Source organism: Symphodus melops (assembly GCF_947650265.1).
Source record: "Symphodus melops genome assembly, chromosome: 18".
NCBI classification, from domain to species: Eukaryota; Metazoa; Chordata; class Actinopteri; order Labriformes; family Labridae; genus Symphodus; species Symphodus melops.
Genome location: NC_136708.1, coordinates 12,075,372 through 12,098,327, shown reverse-complemented (window position 1 = coordinate 12,098,327; position 22,956 = coordinate 12,075,372). Strand labels below are relative to the sequence as shown.

Sequence of the window (22,956 nt, the reverse complement as noted above, 5' to 3'; positions counted from 1 at the left end):
GGGAGCGGGCTGAATAATGCCGGTGGCCTCGGCATGCTGATATGCGCTGGGGCCTGTCGAGCCAACAGGAGTGCTGAATTCTTTGACACATTCTGACTTTTCAAACGTGCTTAAAGTCGCGAGCAAGTGCCGGCAACTTCCATACTCTCAGTTTAGGACACTAGAAGAAAGTCACTGCTGATTTCTTGATGCTGGTGGATGTCTGATCAAGCAATGATTCACTTCTCATAACCTTTATAATACAAAGATGTTATTGTCGACCTATTCTGTCCAGTGCTTCGGGCTCATTGCTCTCTTCTGCCTCTTTTTGTAACCTTTTCTCTGTCTTCTCTCTTTTTACTTCAGTCGTTGAGAGGATTATAGGTGTGTGTGTTTGTGTTTGTGTGTGTGTGTGTGTGTGTGTGTGCTCCTCTTTAATCACTGACTTTCTCCTTCTCTGCTCAATCACTGAAACTTTTTATTTTAATTTTTTTTTTATAGCTGCTGATGTCTGAGTGTGTGGGCCCAAACCAGTCACTTTAATATTACAGTAGAAAAGTAATTTTTAACATCCTGATAAGACGACCATGACAATCCAGAGTCAGAAACAGCATGCACTTTAATTATTCTGTCTCACCATGTTTTGCTCTTACATAAGGGGCAACGTCCTGTTTTCTTGATGAATTATATGCCTCTTAAAGCCTACACAGCCATCTAACCACGTCTCCAATACACAATCAACTCTGAAAGCCTATCACAGAAAATGTCCTGTGGTATATATTATTCTGTCCATTCAGAGTCTACAGCATGGTTTATATTTTTGATCAATGAACATGTTTTGTCATGTGTGATCATGTGTGATCATTTTTGTTGTCTTTTAGCCTCTGACGAACATACACAAAAACTACCCATATTTGCATTCATACTCTGAAAACAAATTCTCAGTTTTCTAGCTGCTTGTGAGATGCATTAATGTGGCTGGCAAACTGGAGAGGGCCAGCCGTGTCACTTGATGAACGTAAGTTTATGAGAGCAGTCTATGCACAATGAAAGTATTCGAAACTTGCTGAAATCAAGTCAAGTGTCAGACATGATATTTATGATCCATGATGCTAAAAATTAAAAATACAGGTTGTCACACCAAAAACTGTTAAGTCCATAGGTGACTATCTATGTTACAGAAAGACATGAGTATTTCCAGATGTCTCAAACCTAATCTAAAATAAAACTGGATTTAACTGACAGCGAGGCATTTGCTTATATATTGGCCACAATAAGACCTTCAGTTAGGTTATATTTTTAATTCCAACTAACAGAACAGATTTTAGACAGTCTACTAGAGCTGCATACATAAAATCTATGTTGTCATTCTTCACAATCACCTTACATGCATCCTCCCACTTGGCCATCTTCCTTAAGCTGAAAGAATTTCCCATATGTCCCTCTGCTCCGTCAATGACATCTCTTCCTGACACAAGTACTGCACTCTAACTTTCATCCACAACCACTACCTCAGCATCCACCTGGAGGGTCCAACTGGCAGTTTAAGATACTATTTTGATCTCTACTCAATTTAAAACAAACAAATCTGTTTGGATTGATCAGCTGAGAGTTTCAGCCTAGTCCATATGTTCAGGTGCAGTAGATCTGCATTTTTTAAAATGAAGTTTTCCTCCTCCGTATAAAAAAGAATCCAGTCCAAACAGGCTCAATTGACAAAAACTTCTCTGTCCACATGAAAACGCAAAACACACTGTTACAACTGTCATGAGCATGCCAATTTAAAAAGGATGTCCTTGACATGTAAAATGTTTCCGCTACTCTTCTGCAATGACCATTTTCAGTTGTCTGCTTGTCAGTAGACGGAGTAACTGTTTATGCATGTGACAAGTCCAGTTAGCAATGTTAACGCCAGCCCTAGTTTGTTTATGTCGGCCATTGCACTATTCTAATATAAACCAAAGTGACAGTGTCACAGAATGACTCCAAACAGAGAAGGAACCGGTGCACAGTGTGACGTTACAAGCCCGAAACTCAGATTTACCCATCTACACAGGAAGACCTTAAATAGAGTTTTCAAAATGGGGAGTTTTCAGTGACCTAAAATGCAGGTTGTGTGTGCACGAAAGGCCAACAAAAAATATCCATCTATGTGTGGACAGGGCCTTATAGGAAGCAGACTCAAATCATGCTTTGCTGCTACAATAAACATTTCACATGCGAGCTGTCTGACTTGAGTGCCATTGTTTTTTCAAACACATTCAATCTTGAGAATTGGTTCAAAGAGCAGTGTGAGCTATTTTGAAAATGTTACCTTTTTATGTTTATGTTTTATTGTCTTTTTAAAACCTTGCATGTAAGGTGTCCTCGGGTTTTTTGAAAGGCGCCCTCAAATAAAATGTATTATTATTATTAAAACGTTTCCTGGTAGCTTCTGAGCTCTACTGTCTTCTAGGTTTCATGGGTTTGTACATGGGGATGGCCTGTTGCTATGGACCCCTCCACTTCTTTTGTTGCTGATGTCAGTGGGTTAAAAGTCCTGTCCCGGCAACAGAAGCCAGGCTCTTGAGTAGACTAGGCTGTGCCATCATCCTACATTGAGGGGATCGGGCACTACTACTACTACTGGACTTTCCTGACTCTCAGCCACCACCATCTAACATCATGAATGTTACACACAATATTGCAATTGTCATACATTTCCATCCAGGCAGTTAATCAATTCTTTCTTCCTAAATGTGACCGGTTTGTGTTCCTCTCTCCTTACCAGCAGGCAGACAGGTGGACGGCCTCGTCTAACAAGAGAGACTCCTCCCATGATCCTTAGCGCTTTCTTCTACATCAGAAGAGAAACATGAGACTCAATGACTGAGACCAGTAGGGAAATTTCTCCAACAGCCAATCAGAGGGCAGCACATCTGGAGGAATCTGTCTGCTTGCCTAGCTGGCAGAACTGTGAGAGACAGAAAAAGAGAGAGGCTTGATGTTTGATTCAAAATGGCTGAAGAATTAAAAAAAAGTCTTCATGTTAAAAAAAGTTAATTTAGTCTAATCTGGTGTTATTTTTAAGTGTTTTGTTATTTTCATATTCTATCATAATTTCTCCGCTCACTCCTTTGACTTGACCAAAAACAATAGTAACCTTTTATCAGGCGGCAGATTTGCATCTACAGTTCACTTAAACTAGCTGTCTGCCCTTCATGATAAACTTCTTGAACCACAGGACACCCTGAAATTCTTGAGAAAAGACGTTTGGCTCCCAAAAATTCACACCAAACATTTACAGATAGCTACTGCATTAGATGTTATCAAATAATAAGCTTTGTAAACTTGTGAGAGCGCTTTCAAATCTTTTATTGGCTCTTTATTTTGAGACCTAAATTGAATTGTTTACACTGTGTTCTTATCTGATAAATGTTCATATCTAAAGATATTGAATAGTTCACGGCATTAAACATAATTGCCCGGATCATGTGGCTGAAAGAAGAGAAAAAGTCTGATGATGTGGAGCCTTGCAGCCATCTTTGATTTCTTCCAACGACTGTCTGCTGCTGCAGCTACATCAAGGCCTCAGCTCCTCCACAAACATGAGAATGTAACTGTGCAAGAGTGGGATCTCTGCCATCGTTAAAACGCATTTCATCTCACATGCCCCTCCTCCTCCTTTTTTTCAAACCCGAAAGATTGTCTTTCTATCTTTCGGGTTTGACTCAGGGAGGAGCTGAGGTGAAATTGTTGGGAGTGTCCAACAATTACTTAGTTTTGGCACAGAGGAGGAAAAAGTCATTCCTGTAGGCAGAAGGGGAAAGGAAAAGATGTGCAGTTATAAAGAATCCAGAATGGAACCAGAAGGAGACCCTGCATATTGTAAAGGCTTGACGAGGAAGTAAAAAAAAAAATCCTCATCATGATCTGAGTCATCATCATGAAACAACTTTATAAAATCAACGTTGAAAGGAGGACAAGCATGTTAATAAAGATGCAATTGCAGTAAGAATCCATTGTCATTATTGGATAAAAGTCTGCAATAACTCTCATTGAAAATGTACTGTGTAAGATTAACTGGAAGACACAGTGTCGTTATTCACATTTGACCGTCTCCTGAACACATTTTATCACATTGTTTAATGTTTAGCAATTGGAGCTAAACTGTCCTATAAGCCTGCTGAAGCCATCATAACTGTGTTTTTTGGTGATCAGGTAAATGCACAGGCAGTGCAACACTGGCTTTATCACTGCTTTAATATGTTTACATATTCAAGAATGGTTACATACTGCGTTTTGTCAATTACCCAAATAACATAAGTATATTGTGTGTGCCATTTTAGTTAGTATGGGGGCCAGGCTGACTGTTGTTGGAGTAGTGGTAGAGGAGATGACATGTCTGGTCATGTGGACAAGTAGAGGTGTTCAGAGAGAGAGAGGGAGAGAGAGAGAGAGAGAGAGAGAGAGAGAGAGAGAGAGAGAGAGAGAGAGAGAGAGAGAGAGAGGATCTCTCATTCACACCTGTCTTTTGTCAGTCTAAAGGCTCCACTAATGTCTGATGTATGTGAAGCACTGCATTCCACTGCATTTTGGGTAAAAACTACAGATGTGCTTTTCCCCAAACTAAATTAAGCATTAAGAGATGTTAGTGAAGGATGAGGTTGTTGAGTCCAAACATACTTTGTTCATTTTAACACGTATATTTATTTGGGAAATGCTTGGTGCATTGTATTAGCAGTGTGAAAAACTATCATATACTGTTTGCCACAGAAACTGCTTGGTTGCATGAGGGATAATAGGGGAAGCCACCTGTTCCACTAAAACAGAAAAGCTACTCAGAAAACGCTCCCCCAATGCAGAATAACTAATGAAACGTATGTAGGATAATTTTGTTACACCCCCTCCCCTCGTTTTTTTTTTTTTTTTTTTTTACAATTACTTGACACAGGCAAATATTGTTCAAAAATCCGAGTGTAAAACTGCACAAGAAAAGCTCAAATCCAGCTACTCTCCAACAATTCCGTCAATAATCCTACAGTATCTCTAAAAGTTATGTTTGCCAATGAAAATCCAAATCAAAGCGAGACGAGGGTGGCAGCCGATGCCCATAGACGCACCCCGGAACGGGCACCATTTACGCCCAAACTGCGCGTAAAGTTCAATGCCTGGAGACCGTATCTTTCTCATGACACCCTGGGTTCACAGCAGCCCGTAAAAGAAGGGAAAAAACGTAGGCCTTCTACTCCCTTTTAAACCTCGACGCTGTCCACGTCCTCAAAAAGAATGGATCTAATTAAAACGTTGCATTCGTCATCATCGCCAGAGCTTTGCCAAACGCGCTCTGGTGGAGAGGAGGCTGGGAGATGCAGCACCACATGACTGAGTGTGAGCTGGAGAGGCTTGGAGTCAGATTGGGTTTCTGTGCTCTGATTGGTCGGTGGGCTGACTTTTGACACGCAGACCAGGGACCCTCCTGCCGTATAAATAAGCCTGATAGAACTTTATTATTCTAGCATCACGGCAGCAGGTTTGTGCTCAGTTTGGAGTTACTCGTGTCATCACAACTGTATGCCTGCTTGAAGGTGGTTTAAAAAACAGGGGCTTAGCAGCACAAGGAGTCTGCATGTCTGTGTAGACATGCTCAGCTTTGTGGATACCCGGATTCTGTTGCTGCTTGCAGTAACTTCATATCTAGCATCATGTCAATGTAAGTTTGAATATCTGCTCTTTTTCTGTGATGGATATTTTTCTTCTTTGGGTGTCACTGCTTTGAGGATCTTGCGCTTGGCTTTTGTTTGGGACTTACATCAAGTTCAACCTGAAGACAGCCCAAAGAAAGGCTGAATTAAACTCAACGGATTGAGCTCCTGCAAAGGATTCTTCACTGTTTTTTTCCAAGGATACCATTGTTGTAAGAGGGAGAAATTGCGCCTCTGAAAAACAAGACCTGAAAAGAGACCTCTAAACTAGTCGTCCTAGAGTCTATTATAAACTGTAGATGCATGTGGAGCTCTCAAATAGTTTAAATCAGTTTTTTCTTGTAGACAGAAGATGAAAAAGTTAGTGGGGCGTTGTACATATTGTTCCATCCAGACGTCCAGGGACTAAGGCTTTATTATAGGAAACAATAATGTCACCCCCTGGCGGTCATTTGTGCTAACAGCTACTTGGCAACAGTAACATGTTCTCCTCCTTGAAGAGAAACATCTGTTCATCAAACTAGACCAGAAAATAGAATCCTCGATTAGTAATCGTTTTCATATTGCTGCACGTCTTCAAACAAAATAGGTATACCCTTTTTCTAGGCTATAACCCTATATTTTTTTTACTTTTGAACTTTCTTGAGTGAATTAATGATCAATTTAATTACATATTTTTATTGTTGAATAACAATACAGCATATCCATCTAAGTTAAGGCTTTATGGTCACTTTTTATTTCGTATCTAACGTAGTTTTTATAAAGAGATAAATAATGGTCTTGCGTCACCTTATAATTCCGAGCGCGCCCCCTTGTGGTCCAGTTTAGACATGAGGGTGTAAGAGTTCATGGTAAGGTCCCAGCTGTGACCAGCTGCTCCAGTTCATGGAGGCCGACACCTGCAACAAATAGGTGGAGGCAGACACATAAACCTTGTATAATGATCACAGTCATGATATAGTATATGTCTCATTTTTTCATAAATATGATTCAATCTAATTGGGATACAGTTTGGATTATAATGCAGTAGAAACCAGATAACATAAGCAAATGTCATACAAACGTTTTTCAATATGCTGTGAGTCTCGGTTTGCTTGCAGTAGCAGGCCAACTATTCCTGTCCTAAGGGTATGAAGTACCTGCACAGGCCTGTTAGCAGCTTGATTATCATCATATGGATGCTATTGAACACTGAGAGTCACATTCTTTACACGGCTACACATTTTCAATATGTTTAGCATGTCGTGATGGCCCAAAGCCACACTTTTAGACATGATCGGTAACTTGCACTTCAGTAAAAAGTGTGAAAGAATTAGTGCTTATGCTTTGACTTCTCTCAACACTGTTGATGGCTCAAGTTTTAATCATCAGAGCATCAAAAAGACTTGCTTTCCACTTCACTCTCTGAGATGTATTCATTGAACTTCAGGTTATAAATGGTAAGCATGGACTATGTCCAAATTAGTTTGAATGAAAACATTCAGACTTTTTTGCGCTTAGTGAAGTTAACCCTTTTCCAACGTGTGGATTTTAAAGAATATGTTACGAGGAAGCGCAAATCCAACTTTGTTGTAATGAAATACAGATAAAACATTCAAACAATATCACATCAGTACAGATGAATGGGATTGACATTGTTCTTTTCTTTCACAGATGTTGTGAAGTGTTTTGCTCTAAATCTGTTTGTCATGTTCTAATGAAGTATCCTTTCTTGTCTCCCCTCCCATCTCCTCTCGCTCTTCCTCCCCCTCATCTCTCCAACATCACAGCGGTTAGTACACATGCATGAAATCATATGTTATAGATTGCTTTACCTTTGCCATTTGGCCTTTTCTTCATCCAAATGCTGTGAAGTATCCAAAAAGTTAAACTCTGTGTGGTTGCTCTTTACCTTTTTGAGTGATCTCGATGATGGCAGAGCAGCGTATTTAGGAATTTCTTGTAGTTTTCTCCCTTCCTGTCCATGAATAGGTGAGGGTCCCATTGGCTAAAGATTGTGTCAATGAAAGCTAAAACCAGAGCTCTGAGGCACCCATGGGGCCTGGTACAAAGAATCCTTTCTGAGGGGCAGAGAGAAGCTCGCCCCTAACAGCTGGCTGTGGGTCAGTTTTGAGTCTTCCTCTGCTCCCTGATGCAAATGGGACTTTAGGAAAGCTGATCTCAAACCAGTGAAAGGAGAAAAAGATTTTCAGCTCAGGAATATATTTAAAGTCCAAATTTATTGAATCAAGAATAACATTTATCTAACTTATCTGCTTATTATTGATCTTGTATTAAGTTAACCACCTACCTGCGTGAGTGTTTGCAGGCGCAGTAGTTGTGGCTTTAGTAACTTTTGCAGAGCTTTATTTCTTCCATGGCCTTACATCAGTGTTGAGTCTGATTTGGGACGCTGTTCCAAGTTGCTATTTCATGCATCTATGTGCACAACTGATGCTTTACGTTACACGCACAACGCTCTGCTGTGTTGTCATTTAGAATTTGACTATATCTGCATGAGCATGCTTTATTTATTCCTGTCAGGATATATCGGATGCTTTGCTTAATTTGTCATAACGGCTACTTGTCATAGTGCTTGTGCAAATAATGTGTGATACAGCCTGACAAACCCTAAAAAGACTGAATAAATAAATCTTACATTTATTTATCTTCTTTTTTTATTTAGGGAAGAGTCAAGGTGAGCACATAATGTTGTTCTTATGTGTTATTGTCACCTGTAGTGGCACATCAGACACAGAAAGTGTAGTTTAGATTGTTGGTGCATCTCATGATGTCTAGCCTAATCACTGAAATGTGTTTTAACCTGCTTGTCCTCTCATTGTAAGAGTCAAGTTTGTTTACATCACATTTTATTGATTTGAAAATACACCACATCATATGAACATAATTCACGTCTGGTTTTATTTAAGTATAGTTTAGATATGATGCAGTGGCATGCTTTAAAAAGGAATTTCTTGCCTTAGCCGTCTGCTCCCTGTTTTGGTCTGACTGAGTGATCTTTCTGCTGCAGGGTCTCAGAGGAGACAAAGGACCTCGAGGTGACAGGGTAAGCTGAACTGAAATTCTTCTACCGCTTATTGTTTTAATGTTGCTCAAATGTCATTTCAAGTTTTTAACGTGTCATATTTTTTTCACCTATCTCTTGCACTGCGGTTGTTGCTGACATCTTTTGACCTTTGTACCCCTTTAAGCCACGCCCCTTTGTTTACATGGCCAATAGGCCATGTCGTTTGTTAATGGGAATATATATGAGCTGTTTTTTGTATTTTACAACTCCTCCAACTAAAGTCTATTAATTGTAAGTTTAGCATTCACAATCGTGTAAAAAAGTTATACAATTTTAGATTTTGATGTTTTTGTCAGAGTTGCTAAAATGAAGTCTGCTCATCGTGTCCGATGACACTATTTGCTATGACAAAGGCTTTGTGTAAATATTCATCTAGTACAATTGTTTCTGCTTCTTTATGAAATGAAGTTGAAAAATACGTAATACAAATACAACAGTGAAAAGAAACCACCACTTTCTTTGTTTACTCACTGTACCTTCTCTTGTTTTTTTTTCAACAGGGTCCTCAGGGCCCAAATGGAAGAGATGGCAAACCCGGACTCCCTGGCCCCGCTGGCCCCCCTGGTCCCCCTGGACTCGGAGGAGTAAGTCCATCATAATTTTGCACAGTAATCTGCTCAACGTTGCAGTGTTTTTAAAAGCTCAAAAAACCCATTTCAACTCAACTTGGACTGGCTGTCCTTCACGTCATTGGCCTAAGTGATAAAACTGAAACACAACGTGGTTTCCACGTGTGTAAATAAATTAAAAATCAAAAATTCGATTAACAAGTTTCCAAATCCTGGAATCGTTGCTCTCTGATATTCAAAAGCCTTTTCCTTAAACCACTGACCTTTTCTATTTATTTGACTTCATCAACGTTTATCTCATCCAACTTGTTATCATGATTAATTAACGTGTTTTTTTTTTTTTTTTATCTCTTTCAGAACTTTGCTGCTCAGTATGATGGTTCTAAAGCCCCTGATCCCGGCCCTGGACCCATGGTGAGGACTATGCTCTTTCCGACACAAACACACCCATGCCATAAATACTGCAACCTCAGGAGATAGTGAGTTATGTGACTTATCAAATATGTTCCTTTTCAGGGTATAATGGGCTCTAGAGGACCCTCTGGACCTCCTGGACCCCCTGTAAGTTCAACTCCCTTCTGCAAATCTAATCTATAGAGTGATCTGATGAAACTGCCACATCTATCATAGCTGTAACCTCGTTATGAACTCTGCTGTTCTTATATTCCCAAACGAAACCAATTTCTGCTTTGTCGTCTGATGACCTACCTCTTATCTTTCCACAGGGACCTCAAGGACACACCGGACATGCTGGTGAGCCTGGAGAGCCCGGACAGACTGTAAGTTTGTCACGCGAAATACTCGCGCTTTTTCAAATGATTCACTTTGTTACGGAGATCACTTCTGTCCAGACTGTTTGTCATCGCTGCAAAACATCTGAGACCTAAAATGATCTGTTTTCCTTCCAAAAGGGTCCCGTTGGTGCTCGTGGCCCCCCTGGCCCCCCTGGCAAATCTGGAGAAGATGTACGTATAGATTCATGTCTCCAAACATTTTTTTGAAGGCAACTCTTCAACGTTTTGTGTGGAATTTTGAGGTCGAAATGTAACATTTGTTCTGTGACTCCTAATAGGGCAACAATGGCAGACCCGGTAAGCCCGGAGACAGAGGTACCCCCGGCCCCCAGGTAAAAAGAATCCTCCACAACAAAAACAACAAACACAAACAGATATACACTGACATCTGAACTGTGAATACCGAGTACAGTATGACGGAGTAATATTTTCTTTTTGCCTGCAGGGTGCTCGTGGATTCCCAGGAACCCCTGGGCTTCCAGGAATGAAGGGACACAGAGTGAGTTTGGATCTTTACCTTACAAGACCAACACTTTGACTGCATAGTAATCACCTGAATCCAACATGGTGCAAGTAGCCGAAGGTGCTCCAAAAAATATGGAAGTAGATGATTTGACGTATTGTGCGCCCCCAAAAGCAATACACGACCTAACTCTCCGTGTCTGGAGATTCAAAGTTGAAACAGAAAGTTGCCCAACGGCCGCCAATTTTTACATTTACCCCCTTTACCCCCCATTAGAACTTGTAATGTCAAACCTCATCAACAGGGTTAATAATCTAAATCCCAGCTTAAACACCAACTCATTGGAACTTCCATTGAAACAAATATAATCCGAAAAAATACTTTATGCCATACCATAGACTTTGAATGTGTATTCTTTTATTTTATTTTTTTCTTTGTTTATGCACTAACTGAGTTTTTTGTGAAGACAATTCATTCACTCTTTTTTTCTGGAGCACATTTCAGCACCAACAGAAAACATCTTTGATCGTGACTACCTCTCTGTCTTTTAGGGTTACACTGGTCTGGATGGACGCAAGGGAGAGCCTGGTGGTGCTGGAGCCAAGGTAAGAGGAGCACCGTCCTTATTTAAGTTTCTTACAGTATTTAATTCTGAATCACAGTTTATATTAGGACTGCATTAATGTTGACAAAAGCTCAGTGGTAACATATCAAGGCTATACTGTTGAGATTAGTTTTATCCAGTAGAATGTCATGGTGTTCACACAACTTGTCACAGTCAAATTTGACGTGGACTAATAGTGCATGTTTGACTTCAGATCACCTTATTTAAGATGACTCTTCAACTTCTCCTCCTGTCTCCTGTAGGGCGAGCCTGGTGCACATGGAGCTTCTGGAAGTCCTGGACTTGCTGTAAGTTTTCATGAAATTAAAGATTCCCCCAATTATTTGCACAAAATCAAGGTTTTTTTTGCCATTTTAAAAATGTTCCAATAGTTATCGTTTGCTATTATTATTTATTTTCTCACCACTTGTGTTTTTTTGTGCATCCCTCTGTAGGGAGCTCGTGGTCTGGCTGGAGAGAGAGGTCGTGCTGGCCCTGCTGGCCCCGCTGGTGCTCGTGGTTCTGATGGAAATGTTGGTCCCGCCGGCCCTGCTGTGAGTACCAGCCCTTTAAATACTTTAGTGATCAAACTGAATTGACGTTAATTAGATGTTATCAAGAATATCTCTCCAATATGTATCTGGTGTTTGTTTTTTAATGTGTAGAAAACTGCAACACTTTCACTGTAATTTTTTTTAACCTCAATATGAGCTTTGACCTACATCCCAAGTATTAATGTCTTTTCTGCTGTTCTTTTACCCATGCAGGGTCCCCTCGGTGCTGCCGGTCCCCCAGGATTCCCAGGTGGCCCCGGCCCTAAGGTAAGCATGATCTGACTTCCTGTTTTCTTTCTTGATATTTGGCAACATGTCCTCCTCGAGAGGTTCATGTTTAAGGTCACAAAAGGAAACACTTCTTATCATCATGCAGTATAATACGGTACAGTCCATCCATGCCAACCATTCCAATAGTTTTTTTGTCCTATCCCCTTGGGAATAACTAATTCATTCGAAAGCCTTGGTGACTATAGAACGTTTGTTTGCATGCAAAAAAGGCTTTGCATTTCAAGCACAGACATTTAAGTTCAGACGAAATCACTAAAAAATGAACCCATCCGTATGAAATATGGTGTTATACTTTTTGAAAGTGTTAAATCAACTGATTGTATCTCAGATTTTCTTGTTCATTGTTAATGTGTGTGTGTTTGTGTCTGACAGGGAGAGCTTGGACCTGCTGGAGCTAGTGGCCCATCTGGACCTCAGGGAGCAAGAGGAGAGCCTGGTACCAATGGTGCTGTTGGCCCAGTTGGTCCCGCTGTGAGTATACAATCCTGTTGTCCTGTTGGCAAAAATCCACATTTTATTCAGTGTGAAGTCTTCACGTAGTCTCGATTTTGATAGACAAATGTTTCTTGCTTAATGTTGCCAGGCATTTTTTTAATTGTGGATTAATGTTGGTTCTCTGTAAATAACATAACAAGAGTATGGTCTAGAACTGATTTTTTGTAAATAGCATTTCTTATGAATTTATGCTACGCAAATCCTCATCATCGAGTATCAGTGTGTGTGACATAAGTGTTCCATGCTACATTGCTTTGTAGGTCACTTTGTTTGAACATTTAAAAATGTTGAACGTAATTATTTTAGTATCAAATTAACTTGACTTTGAACTTCAATTTGTTTTGACATTATACTGTCCCTTTTTTTGTTCTCTTGCTGTAGGGTAACCCCGGTGCTAACGGCCTGAATGGAGCCAAGGGAGCTGCTGTAAGTATTTAGGCTTTTCCAAGCTGTGCACACAACACAAACAAAGGAGGTTGTTTCTATTACAGAACATTATATATTTTCCTAGTTGTAACATAGATTTTATTTTCTTAATCAGTAAAGACCAGAATATAACCTCTGTCATCGTTTGTATCATTATATTATGAATAAAATAAAAAAAAGGATACAATGACGTAAGACAGATCAAAAACTGGCATTATTTCTGGTTTTGCTTAAGGCATAATTAATGCTCACCTGTATATTATGAATACTTTTTTAGGGTGCTCCTGGTATTTCTGGAGCTCCTGGCTTCCCCGGACCAAGAGGAGGACCCGGACCTCAGGGTCCTCAGGGTCCTGCTGGACAGAGAGGTCTCTCTGTAAGTACACAACAGATGCACCGATATCCACCAAAAAAACATGAACTTGAAATGATGAACACTCATGCAGACATGCAGAAACCAATGACTTCATTGCACAAAAAGTGAATGTTCTTCTCATTTATTGTCTGTTATCTTTTTTAGGGAGATCCTGGTCCTCAGGGTATTAAGGGAGACGGTGGTCCCAAAGGAGAGCCTGTAAGTTCAACCAGTGAAACTGTTATTTTTTACTAAAGCTGCACAATAAATTGCAGTTTCATCCCAATGATTCTTCTCAATGAATACATTGCAAATGTCTACACTTATTGCTTTCGTTAGGAAAAATATCTCAACGTAAACAGGCAATGCTTTCTAATTTAGCATGTGAACATTTTGTATGTTGATGAAGGGCTGAGCCTAATCAAAATGCTTTCACTTCACTTAGATGCAGTCAGCTTCAGCTCATGTAGCGCTTAACTTTTAGGATGTATTTTTTAGTCAAGAGTAGCAAAGACAGACATTGTATGAAACAATGTTATCGTACATTGGATTTTTTTAAACAAACCTTAGCTGTGGACTTATATGAACCCTGTTTATGACTGTTGGCCTGTAATGTCCCTTTGCTCTCCTCAGGGTAACAGTGGACCTGCTGGACCCCCTGGATCCCAGGGTGAGGAGGGCAAGAGAGGATCCACTGGTGAGCCCGGTGCCACCGGACCTTCTGGCAACCGTGGAGCTAGAGTGAGTACCAGACCACTGACCCTGACAGGGCTGTGTTACACCCACAACGATCCACATCCAGATGTTTGGTTACCTGGGCCACCTCGTTAAACATGTGTGTCTCCTTAGGGTGCTCCTGGCAGCCGTGGTATGCCTGGCTCTGAGGGAAGAACTGGCCCAGCTGTAAGTGAACAATTTTCATTCCACCAACATCAAATCAAAATCAATGACATAAACTAGCAGCTGAAACTTCCTCCTCATTTCTTATCTTCTGCTGTATTCTTCACATAGGGTATGCCTGGTGCTCGCGGCGCCACTGGCTCCGGTGGACCTCGTGGACCCCCTGGAGATGCTGGTCGTGCTGGTGAGCCTGGCCCAGCTGGTCTTAGGGTGAGTTTTCAAATTGGGAATTGCCCTGTGGCAGATCAGGATTTTTGAGTGAAATAAGCCTAGTAGAGTTGTAATGGTATTTTGTACAAAGCTAAAGGGGATAAACTCAGTTATATAAAAGGAATAAAGCCCAAGTGGTAAGGTGTAGGAGACCAAATTAATGACACGAATTTCATCTTAATGACTGTTCATTTTCTACAGGGTCTCCCAGGAAGCCCCGGAAGCTCTGGACCCCCAGGAAAGGAGGGACCTTCTGTGAGTAAATCAAGAACTTCTAAAATGAATAAAAGCGAGTTTTGAAACAGAGTGAAATGAATATGGATGCCTTTAAATTACCTTTGAAAGCAAACAAGTCCACCAGTCCAGCATTCATCAGTTCAAATCCGTGCCGTTTGTGTTTTATCATATTTTCTCAAATCACTGCAATTAGCATGACGTCCTGCTTCTGCTACTTCCTGTCTCCTTCATCAGGGTGCTGCTGGACAAGATGGACGTGGTGGACCTCCTGGCCCAACTGGACCTAGAGGCCAGCCTGGAAACATTGGCTTCCCCGGACCCAAGGGACCTTCTGTGAGTAGAGATAAAGCAAAAGCTGTGGGGAATAAAATATCATTTGCAGCTGAATCCTGTTTTCTTTATAATAACTGGTGCTAAATCATCCTTTAACCTCTTCAGGGTGAGCCTGGCAAGCCCGGTGACAAGGGATCCAGTGGCCCCACTGGCCTGAGAGTAAGTTTAAATGAAACTCGTATCATCCAGTAATGTTAATGTTTAAGCAGTACATTTTTAATATATATTACTTGTATATTACATGATAACATACTGCTGTCTTTGTTGTAGGGACCTCCTGGACCTGATGGAAACAATGGTGCTACTGGCCCATCTGGACCTGCTGTAAGTATCCTTACAGCAACTAACTCACCCTCAGTTGATGCTCGTTTGATCCGTGTTCAAACCATTACACCAATTATTCTGATATGGTGGTGATACTATTAATTCCTGTGTGCTATTTTTAACATGTTCTTCCCTCTTTCTTCCTCCAGGGTGGTGCTGGAGAGAAGGGAGAGCAAGGACCTTCTGGAGCTCCTGGCTTCCAGGTTGGGATCTTATTATCTGACTAATAACTAGCAATTTAGAGCTAATCTGGTAGTAATCTGTTAGTTTTCCTTTTTGCATTTATTGACTTGTTTTTCTACCACTTAGGCCAATAGCATGATTGGTTATTATTCAGTTTCTTATTGTTACTTAACCAAGAAATCACTACACTGGTCTTGATGTTGTGTTCTGATATTTTCAGGGTCTGCCTGGCCCCGCTGGAGCTGCTGGAGAGGCTGGCAAACCCGGAGACAGAGTAAGCAACACACATTGAGCTCTACCATGTTGTACAGTCAAACCTCACAAAATGTAGACTGGACAGTTTGTCTCTAACCTGATATGGTCATCTCTTTAGGGTATCCCAGGAGATCAGGGAGTTTCTGGACCTGCTGGTGGTAAGGTTAGTGCCTTTTACTTGTTTAAAGAATCACCGTAAGTCATATTTTCTTCCATATTTGCATGTATGCAGTAAAAACAACAACAACTGTGTGTTCCTTTAGGGAGAGCGTGGAAACCCTGGTGCTGCTGGTGCTAGCGGACCTCAGGGAACAATGGGAGCCCGTGGACCTGCTGGAGCCCCTGGAACTGATGGTGGAAAGGTACGATTATGGCATGGTTGTGTAAGCTTAAGTTATGTATACAACTGTAAAAAAAAAAAAAAAAAACCTGACGTCAAATTAAAGCAATAAATCTTAATTGATAAGAAATATTGAATTCTGTTTTGATGGTTATAATAAGTAACAGCATAATCAGAATAAGGTGATCTAACACAAGACACAAAGGAGATATAGAAACATGGGTGTAGATGCAAAAAGGACCAAGAGTCTATGTTGTGTTTTTGCAGGGAGAGCCTGGTCCTGCTGGAGCTGCTGGAGGTCCTGGACATCAGGGACCTGGTGGCATGCCCGGTGAACGTGGGGGCGCTGGTCCCGCTGGTGTCAAGGGAGAGAAGGTGAGTTAGATTTTTATTTTTTTTAAAAATCGAAAACCTGCATTGAATGAGAATACATCTCCACTGTGTTCTCCCATCTTACTCCTCTCTTTCCTTATAGGGAGAGGGCGGACACAGAGGACCTGACGGTAATGCTGGAAGAGATGGCTCCCGTGTAAGTTAAAGTCTTCTTGCTGTAAAGAATGGTAAACATTTATTGCATTTCTTGAAAGTAGAAACCAGGTGTAAGTGTCCTCTCCTCACCCTTTTTTAGGGTATTCCCGGACCTGCTGGACCTCCTGGACCCATTGGAGCCAATGGTGATAAGGTAGGCAGATGATAAGAATTTATTAATTTACCACAAAACAAATAAAAACGTTAGAATGAAGATGTTAAGGACTGAAACTGTAACATATATTAATTAACAATAGGGGACTTTCAAAAAAATCCAAACATGGCTGCCTCAAAAATGATTCAAAATGGCCGACAGACTTTTTGACCAACAAACAAAAAAGAATTGTCAAGGCTTGTGTTTCAGGTCAAATAATTGTCAGAGATACTCCTTTTTGAAAAAAAAACCCCCAACTTCATATCTCTGATAACCCTAAAAGTGAGGGAGAAAATTAAGATTAACCAAACTGTGACGTTGTATCTAAAGCTAGAGCCTCAACACTGCCACCTTATGGCTGTTTTCTAATATTACAACAAAGACTGCACGACGACATACAGCAATCTGGGAGAGCATTTTTACAAAAACAATAAACACAGCAAAAAATAATAAATACATTTATAAATTAAAACATATATTTGTATGTAATATAGATAATTTTATATGTTAAAACTTCACTATTCACTTCATTCTACTTCTATTAGGACAAATGCAGAACTCAACCTGCTCCATTAAAAACAGTGCTGATGCTGACAATCCTTTCTGAATTTATGAATGATAGAAGAACAATGCTAAGCTCATGAAATGCTCACTGTTCTCTCCTGCAGGGTGAGAGCGGTTCATTCGGACCTGCCGGACCTGCTGGACCCCGTGGATCCTCTGTAAGTACCTGTCCTGGACGTCTTTCGTTACAACAAATATTGCAGGATTATTTGGAACTTAATTCACCTTTTTGGATCAAGTCTCTATTGTTTCTGATGAGCTCTTTGTTGTCCGCAGGGAGAGCGTGGAGAAGTTGGACCTGCTGGAGCTCCAGGATTTGCTGGACCCCCTGTAAGCCACCTGCTTATCGCCCTTTATAAAAAAATATACAAAAATCCTCTCAAGCAGCAGCAGGATATGATACACACACATTTGCCGAGATATTAAGCCTCATCTTGTTTCTCTCTGAACTTACAGGGTGCTGATGGTCAGCCTGGAGCCAGAGGAGAGCGTGGACCTGGTGGAGGAAAGGGAGATGCTGGCCCTAGTGGACCCGCTGGACCTGCTGGACAATCTGGACCTCCTGTTAGTACCACAAAAAACAGAAACACACGCTTGCATTGCCACACTGCTAATTCATCCAACACATTATATACAGAATTGTACCTCATATGAGATATTAGTCATGCTCATGTACAGATATATGGACTCCTGTTTGATCTCTTTTTCTGTTTATCAAGGGTCCTTCTGGTGCTGCTGGACCTACTGGTGGTCGCGGAGACAACGGCCCACCTGTAAGTAATAAGGCATAAAAATGTATTCCTCCAAATATCAGTTATTCCATCCAGCATGTAGGAGCCATGAATACATGAACAACATGCATACAGAGAGATGCTTCACTATCTTGATGACCTCTGTTTGACCTTCGACTGTGTGTTTTTCTGTTGTCAGGGTCTGACTGGTTTCCCTGGTGCTGCTGGCAGAGTTGGTGCTGCTGGTCCCGCTGTGAGTACCTGTTGTTTAATATCAATAGTAATCACAGGTATACACACACACAACACATTTTTTACAAATGCACACACCTATTTGACTTAACCCACTTCCCATCTCTTTCCTCTCCTCAGGGTATTGTTGGCCCCCCTGGAGCTGCTGGTCCCTCTGGTAAGGATGGTCCTCGTGGTCTCCGTGGTGATGGTGGTCCCGCTGGTGTTTCTGGAGAGCAGGGTATGGTTGGACCCCCTGGTCCATCTGGAGAGAAAGGACCCTCTGGAGAGCCTGGACCTGCTGTAAGTCTCTTTTTTTATAGATATTTTACTTGTTGAGTTGTTCCATCAACATTGTATGAAATTGAAACATTAAAGCTTACATCAGCATAATGGTCTAAAGATCTCTCTCAATGCATTGATGTGTATCCTGTGTGTGTAGGGTCCTCCTGGTGCTCCTGGAACCTCTGGTCCTCTTGGACTTCAGGGATTCGTTGGTCTGCCTGGTGCTAGAGGAGATCGTGGTTCTCCTGGTGGTGCTGGCTCTGTTGTAAGTACATATGAGTACCCCCAAGAGACCAGCACAAAACCACGCTTTGATTTCAAATAGATTTACCAAGTGATTGATTTGAGAAAAGATCCTTATTTTATTTGCTTTCCCTGGATATGACTGACTTAGTGATTATTTTCTCTGCCTTCTCTCACAGGGTGAGCCTGGTAGAGTTGGACCTGCTGGTCCTTCTGGAGCCCGTGGTCCCCCTGGAAACATTGGCCTGCCTGGTATGACCGGACCTCAGGGAGAGGCTGGCCGCGAGGTTTGCACCGCTTAATAGTCACCTTTCCTAAAATGTAGAGAATGCTAAAATGACCCAGTTTTATGTAAGAGTGACTTAAATACAAGGTGCTTTGAATATAATGAATTCTTGCTTTGTTCAGTAGAGTCAACGTACAAAAGAGATCAGTTATTAACTTTTCAAAGGCCATAAATCTTTTGTTTCAACTGTAAATATTGTCTGCCATCTTTAGGGTAACCCTGGTAACGATGGACCTCCCGGCCGTCCTGGTGCTTCTGGTTTCAAGGTAACAGTCTTTCTTAAACCTGACAACCTGTTTTTAGACACAAACATGTACAGTGCTCTGATCCTATCTGACCATTTTTTTTGTCTTATTTAGGGAGACCGTGGTGAGCCCGGACCTGCTGGTTCCATGGGACTTGCTGGTACCCCCGGACATGCTGGACCCGCTGGAGCTGCTGGCAGACCTGGAAACCGTGGAGAGTCTGTATGTACAAATAGTGAACCCTTCGAAACGTATTAATTCATCATTTAATCAGTATTTCCAAGGGAAATACACCCACAAGTGTTTTCTAAAGCCACCCATCTATCACCTTGTTCTTGTTTTTTTCTTCTTTAGGGCCCCGGAGGAGCCGCTGGAGCCGTTGGCCCCGCTGGAGCTAGAGGAGCCGCTGTAAGTTAAATAACATATTGTCACAGAAAGACCACATCAAATAGTTTTCATTTACTATAAACACACCAGTGTTACTCATCCATTGCTCCTCCTAAAGTGGTGCGCTCTTCCAGCTATGTGATATTCTGTGGTTGTGTTTATGTGTATGATAGGGACCTGCTGGACCCCGTGGAGAGAAGGGAGTTGCTGGAGACCATGGAGAGAGAGGCATGAAGGGACTGCGCGGACACCCTGGTCTGCAGGGAATGCCTGGACCTTCTGTGAGTGACAGCACACAAAACACATGAAGATACGGCTGCATATGTTGATATTTACGGGGCACACCTTGACCACGAATGCATCACAGGATAGCAGGTTTAGCGTTTGCACCTTGACGTAAGGAGTTCTTAATCGTACTTTCTCTGTCTTCAGGGACCCTCTGGTGACTCTGGACCTGCTGGAGCCAACGGACCTGCTGGACCCAGAGTGAGTGGGAGTCAAAAAACACACATTACACCACTGATTTTCTCCGAACCCTGTATTCACCTCAGCTCATGTACCTGTTATCGTAACTTAAAGTGACGGACGATCCAGAACTGTCTGCATTTTCTCTGGTTTTGTTCTGCTCATCATCTCCACACATTAAAAACACGAGTGAATTTGTAATTGAAAGTCGGATGTGATCGAATATTTATTTTTTTTAAAGGCAAACATTTGACTGTGACATGTGATCATTTCTTCTTAAGGGACCTGCTGGACCCCACGGACCCCCTGGTAAGGATGGCAGAGCTGGTTCACATGGAACCATCGGATCACCTGGTGCTCGTGGACCCCCTGGATACGTCGGACCTGCTGTAAGCAGACTGTCTTTCCTGCTCCAATACATCATTTATTTATATACATTTTAGCTCCATTGCCATCGAATGATCCTCTGAAAAGGATCCAGCCATCACTCTAATATCAATCCCCTCTCTTATCGATATCAGGGTCCTGCTGGATCTCCTGGTATGCCTGGACCACCCGGCCCCTCTGGTGGCGGATATGACGTCTCTGGTGGATACGATGAGTACAGAGCTGATCAGCCTGCTCTGAGAGCCAAGGACTACGAGGTTGATGCCACCATCAAGTCTCTGAACACTCAGATTGAGAACCTGCTCAGCCCCGAGGGATCCAGGAAGAACCCCGCCCGCACCTGCCGTGACATCAAACTCAGCCACCCAGAGTGGAGCAATGGTAAACCCAGTTTAATCTGATCTGATTTAATCACAGAATTTAGTTAGGTTTACATGTAGCCCAATTGGTGTATAGAGGGAATTTTGCCTGCCCTTAAGATTGACTCTTTTTGTATGCCTTTAAGGATTCTACTGGATCGACCCCAACCAGGGCTGCAACAATGACGCCATCAAGGTCTTCTGCGACTTCACCACCCGCGAGACCTGCATCTTCGCCCACCCAGCTAGCATTGCCCAGAAGAACTGGTACAGAAGCACAGAGAGCAAGAAGCATGTCTGGTTCGGAGAGACCATCAACGGCGGTACTGAGGTGAGCGTGTTCAGAGATCTGAAACTTCACTTAAAAAAAAACCGTTTTAATAAAAAAAAAAAAAAAAAAAAAGACCAGAAAGTAACATATGTGATGTTTCCTCCGTGCAGTTTACCTACAACGACGAGACCCTCAGCCCCCAGAGCATGGCCACCCAGCTGGCCTTCATGCGCCTGCTGTCCAACCAGGCCAGCCAGAACATCACCTACCACTGCAAGAACAGTGTTGCCTACATGGATGGTGAGAGCGGCAACATGAAGAAGGCTGTCGTGCTCCAGGGCTCCAACGATGTGGAGCTGAGAGCCGAGGGCAACAGCCGCTTTACCTTCTCAGTGCTGGAGGATGGTTGCACTGTAAGTAGCTCTTTCAGCTTCTGTAAAATGTCTACAGATTTAGTTGTTAAATGAGGGAGCTTATTCATCTTGTAGCAGTGTATCCTTTAAACACAATTCTAAAACACTTGTCTCTTTTTCTTCCCTTACACCTGCAGACACACACTGGTGAGTGGAGCAAGACAGTGATCGAGTACAGAACAAATAAACCATCTCGCCTGCCCATCCTCGACATTGCACCTTTGGACATTGGTGGAGCTGATCAGGAGTTTGGTTTGGACATTGGCCCAGTCTGTTTCAAATAAATAGACTCATGATAAATTAACACCGAAAAAGAGAGAAAGAACGAAAAAAGAAACAAAATCTCTGCCCTTCTTTCTGTGTTGTTTTTTTTATACTGAATGCTGATTTCTCTCTGCGCATCCACTTGCTTAAGATGGGCAACTATCTGAGAGGACTGAATGGACTGAACGGAGCGTTTGTGCAATGCAAATTAATACAGCAACCCAAAGGGACGCGGGAAAACACCTTGTTGTGGGACATCATGTCATCCTTTTGTAAAAAATAAAAGAAGTGTAATAAAAACGCTGAAAGTATGCATCACTTTTGTGGTCTTTGTATATCTTCCAAAGAGGAGGTTTAAAACCACAATTTCCATGAAAAAAAGGTTTAAACTACCTCATGCCTGTACCTAAAGAAAATACTATTGACACGACCTTGGTCCACAACAGAGATGTTCAGACTTCTAATGCTTCAAGTTTTGTCCCATATCGGAAAGGTGCTCAGTTACTTGAAGCAGAGATCAATGGTGCTAAAATGCAGCTGTGGAGCAAACCACTTTTTACTGTATTACTTTGTATTGACCTTTGAGGAGTCTTGCTTTGGTCCCCTGATACTCACCCACTTTAAGCAGGTGGAATGTTCCTAAACCTGATGTTTGTTTTTTTTGTTTTGTTTTATCTTGTTTTGTTCTTTTTTGTTTCGTCTAGAAGGTTTTTTGTTCAGGCTTTTTTTACTCTTCATCCCCCCCTACACTGAGTGTTCATACTGACAGCACATATTTCATCCAATTCAGAATGGTTTTTTCGGCAGTCTCTCTCTCTCTCTCTCAAAAAAAAATGACACCACAAAGTCTATTGTACCTATTTTGTATATGTGAGATGTTTAAATAAATTGTGAAAAGTTCTGAAATAAAGCATGTCCAATGTCCTAAAACACACCACTCAGTGACTTAAGTGCTTTCATGTTTTAATAACTAACTATTAACTATTGAAGCCGTATTTTGGTTCTAGTTTAGTTGATGATCAACACATAAGGACTGACTTAAAAATCAATTATGGAGGCACAGACCGATCTTCATTTACC

The 22,956-nt window shown here is 41.6% G+C and overlaps 1 protein-coding gene across 1 annotated transcript; it reads left to right on the top strand.

The window, feature by feature from the left end:
• Nucleotides 1-8,581: 8,581 nt before the first annotated feature.
• On the top strand, nucleotides 8,582-22,810 carry col1a2 (collagen, type I, alpha 2). The gene is made up of 48 exons (XM_079367434.1): nucleotides 8,582-8,709; nucleotides 9,231-9,314; nucleotides 9,657-9,713; nucleotides 9,816-9,860; nucleotides 10,025-10,078; nucleotides 10,211-10,264; nucleotides 10,372-10,425; nucleotides 10,539-10,592; nucleotides 11,108-11,161; nucleotides 11,424-11,468; nucleotides 11,616-11,714; nucleotides 11,928-11,981; nucleotides 12,378-12,476; nucleotides 12,882-12,926; nucleotides 13,204-13,302; nucleotides 13,447-13,500; nucleotides 13,915-14,022; nucleotides 14,131-14,184; nucleotides 14,293-14,391; nucleotides 14,593-14,646; nucleotides 14,863-14,961; nucleotides 15,067-15,120; nucleotides 15,232-15,285; nucleotides 15,435-15,488; nucleotides 15,689-15,742; nucleotides 15,842-15,886; nucleotides 15,987-16,085; nucleotides 16,331-16,438; nucleotides 16,539-16,592; nucleotides 16,692-16,745; nucleotides 17,414-17,467; nucleotides 17,586-17,639; nucleotides 17,766-17,873; nucleotides 18,029-18,082; nucleotides 18,240-18,293; nucleotides 18,413-18,574; nucleotides 18,714-18,821; nucleotides 18,979-19,086; nucleotides 19,298-19,351; nucleotides 19,445-19,552; nucleotides 19,685-19,738; nucleotides 19,891-19,998; nucleotides 20,150-20,203; nucleotides 20,464-20,571; nucleotides 20,704-20,950; nucleotides 21,075-21,259; nucleotides 21,370-21,612; nucleotides 21,750-22,810. The coding sequence occupies exons 3-48, from the start codon at nucleotides 9,711-9,713 to the stop codon at nucleotides 21,894-21,896; spliced, it is 3,813 nt and encodes a 1,270-aa protein (XP_079223560.1). The 5' UTR covers nucleotides 8,582-8,709; nucleotides 9,231-9,314; nucleotides 9,657-9,710; the 3' UTR covers nucleotides 21,897-22,810.
• The last annotated feature ends 146 nt before the right edge of the window (nucleotides 22,811-22,956 follow it).